Consider the following 3417-nt stretch of genomic DNA (forward strand, 5'->3'; position numbering starts at 1 on the left):
TTTCTGCCTTTTTAAATTGTGTCCAAATCAGCGGCATCACCTACTTATAAATCAAGGAATCTCTGTATGCGTGTGTGTGTGTGTGTGTCTGTGTGTCCTTCACATATCTCTGAAATCGTCCATCCGATCTACTTCACACTGGGCGAGTGTGTTGCTGGGGACCCAAGGACATGCAGTGTCAAATTTGGTGCAATTTGGACACACGGCACGTTCAATATTGATGAACTTTGAATAAACAAGCGAACGGCAATCTGTGCAGCAGCAGCAGCAGCAGCAGGGGGCGGAGCTTCAGCAGCTCTGCAGCGCATCGACTTCAGTTCATCTCTGCCGCGCGATGCCCGCACGACCGGCCCGGCCCGGCTCCGGACGAGCACGGCGCCGCTTTTTACATCAAAGGGAGAAGAAAGTAACATATTATAATAATGACTGCATTCCATTAAGTAAGTGTGTCAGGAGCGCGGCGTTTCTGAGCGTCGTGACAACCTCAAAGCACTCTCCGTCCACCGTCTCTCTTCATCTCTCAACCTACTTTCATTCGTCCTCGTCTCCTCTCTTACATAGTTTGCTGAAATGATAAAAGGTCACATACATGTAGAAGGAGTGTGTGTGTGTGTGTGTGTGTGTGTGTGTGTGTGTGTGTGCTGGCTGTCACAGTGTGTTTGGGTCTGTTACTACAGCAAAAGCGAGTGGAAACAGCTCCAGTATGTGCCGGGTGATGAAGAGCAGAGCAGCTAAACCACTTCACCGCTAGTAAACATCCGCACTTCCTTTCATATTTCAGACAAGACGATTCGCTCTAGCAGCAAGCGAGCATTTTTCAATCCGATATTATGACAAAGAAAATATCTTTAAAATGTGTCGCAGCTCTTGGAACTGGTCTTTGATTTCTCGGGATCTGAGCTTTTCAAATGAAGCTTTGAAAGTTTGTCCTACGATATTGTGTTACTGTGATCGATGGTGCGTGAAGGAGAGCAAACCTTTGTTTTTGAAAGGTTAAATGCCAACAAATATGGATCGAAGCAGAATATTTCCTTTGATACAAACATGTTGTGAAAGAGGATTATATCTACCTTTCTTTTTTTTTTTTTCAATAAATGTGGGGAAGAGCAAACCATGACTCTTGTTAGACCACAGTCCCCGCTGGTGTTTCATCAAATTATCGGTTCCAGCCAAGTCAAATTAACAATTTTAAATAGCTCTTATAATACATACTTAAACTTATGGATGAAACTGTGCTCGATTGTGATTGTTTTCTTAAGTTTAAGACCGGTTGACTTCAGGTAAATTGGTCGTTAGGAACATCCCTCATGAAGCGAGGATCTGAAGTCAGATTAGATGGATTTATTGACAGTGAACTCATCTGTGATCGTGCGCTGTGCGGCTGCGGCTGCGGCTGCGGCTGCGCTGAACTGACCACAACGAGACGGTAGTCGACGGAAGAACCTGCGGCTGAGAACGAGCGTCGGCAGACGAGACGAGATTGGAGAATCAATGCAAACTAAGCAAACCGACCGAATAGAGAACAACGAGCCTGGAAACGGACACTTCCGGGATCGGTACGTCTGGCGGTGGGCGTAAACGTCAAACATAAAAAGGGTTCGTGTGCGGACTCATCACAGTATTAATGCGCATCGGCGAGTCGTGACTGACCTTTATACTCCGGAGTGACCTCTTTCATCTCTGGAGACAGCGACTCGTAGAAGCGCTGCTCTCTGCTGATCAGAGGCTTGCACACCGTGTGGTCGTCATAGCGCATCATACTGGTGTGACCTCCCACCTGCACAATCAGCACAAAGAGTTAAATATCTACACACACACACACACACACACACACACACACACACACACTGCTGCCCACCTGGTGTAAGAAGGGCTCCAGTGGGACGCCTCCTGCCCGTGGTCGAAGTGCAGCCCCGCCTCCTTGCCCCGCCCCCTGTAACTTGTTGTCCATGATGTTGGTGTGAGGGAGGCACATGGCTCCTGGCGGACGCACCGCGCCTCCTCCTGCACAAGGAGAGAAGGACGTATTAAAAGGAGGCGTAAAGCCGACAGCCTCGGACACGTCCTCTGCCGACTCCTTTCGTGTTTCAGCGCGTCGTTCAAACCTCTGCTTTTACAGTGTGACCGGCTTAGTAGGGCTGGATATCATGTCAAATGTTTTGGTGCTACACCGGATCGCAAAACTATTTATTTCAACACCTTCATTTGAGAAATATGTAAAAAAAAGAATCTACAAAACCCCTTTATTTTTCAACATAACTCTTGGTTTGCCTGAAAGAAACCAAACTCCAGGTTTGACCTCAAACATTTCTACGACCTCCAACTGACGAACTGAGATCTCCACCCTAACTCATCACAGGTGGACTCTTGGTCCTGGTCTCTGGTCCCGGTCTTACCTTGGGCATGGGCTCTGGTGTGCAGTGACGGGGAGGGGGGGGCGCAGGGCACCACGGGCTGCTGGGAGCGCACGCCGGCCCCGGGGGGAGGCGGCGCCAGACCGAAAAACCACCTCGCAAAGCCTCCAATCAGAGTGCTCCAATCCACCGCCGGCAGCACCGAGACCCAATCAGGAGGGGGGGGGGAGGGGAGGGGGGGGGGGGGGGGGGGGGGCAGAGTTGTCAGGAAGGCAGAATCACCACTTCCTGTGGAGAGAGGAAACAGCACCAGGGTGAGTTTAACGTGTCTCTAAGGTTAGGGTGAGGCAGTCCGTCTCAGTCCGTCTCAGTCCGTCTCAGTGCGTCTCAGTGCGTCTCTGCGTGACAAAGATATTCTGAACGCTCGTCATCGGTGCCACCGGGTCGGATCACGACCTTTAAAACACGCAATTCAAAAAGGAAGAGAACCATTTGTCTCTCTTCGGTGTCAACAAAAAAATGCTGCAGCGCTCGTTGCTCCAGTCTTTGTCCCCTGAAAAGGCCCGGCCCAGAGCTGGCAGCAGCATCATCGGAGCAGGTAAGAGCTCCACCTGTCCAACGAGATGCCAGATCAAACGCAGAGGTGCCAGATCCATTTCAGATGGGGGGGGGGGGGGGGGGGGGGGCTTGGAGCCCATCCCTAGAGTTGCATTCTCAATCATTCACCGTGTGCTTTTCATCAGATAACGACACATTTTGAAAAATGAAATGTGAGACAAAAAAGACAATTCTGGTTGGACTAGATTGACTGAAATATCCAATAGAATCTGCCGAAAATAGGACATTTGACACAGGACTAAGACGAAATAAGAAACAAAAATAGCTGCAAAAATAAACATTTTGACTAAAATGCAATTATTTTTGACTAAAACTGAAAAGCTGCATATACTTCTTTAGATGATTTCCTCGACTAAATCTAAAACAGCTGTCAAGACAACATGAACTTAAGTTATTATGGGAACTCACCCAAAAAGGTAACTTACTGCGGCGGCAAAAGGTCGCG

At 48.9% G+C, this 3417-nt stretch overlaps 1 protein-coding gene across 2 annotated transcripts in view; it reads right to left on the bottom strand.

The window, feature by feature from the left end:
• ip6k1 (inositol hexakisphosphate kinase 1) overlaps nt 1–2600 on the bottom strand; it is an 11063-nt gene extending 8463 nt beyond the window's left edge. For both annotated transcript variants that reach the window (XM_068722144.1, XM_068722143.1), the window contains exons 1-3: nt 2397–2600; nt 1859–2004; nt 1651–1777 (exon numbers count right to left, since the gene is read on the bottom strand). In XM_068722144.1, the coding sequence (XP_068578245.1) occupies nt 1651–1777; nt 1859–1975 (244 nt within the window). In that variant the 5' untranslated portion in view covers nt 1976–2004; nt 2397–2600. The remainder of the gene's footprint in view (nt 1–1650; nt 1778–1858; nt 2005–2396) is intronic.
• Nucleotides 2601–3417: the final 817 nt, after the last annotated feature.

The sequence above is a fragment of the Cebidichthys violaceus genome, unplaced genomic scaffold, assembly GCF_023349555.1.
Source record: "Cebidichthys violaceus isolate CVI_PGR_0920_01 unplaced genomic scaffold, fCebVio1.0.p SCAF_29, whole genome shotgun sequence".
In the NCBI taxonomy this organism is placed as follows: domain Eukaryota; kingdom Metazoa; phylum Chordata; class Actinopteri; order Perciformes; family Stichaeidae; genus Cebidichthys; species Cebidichthys violaceus.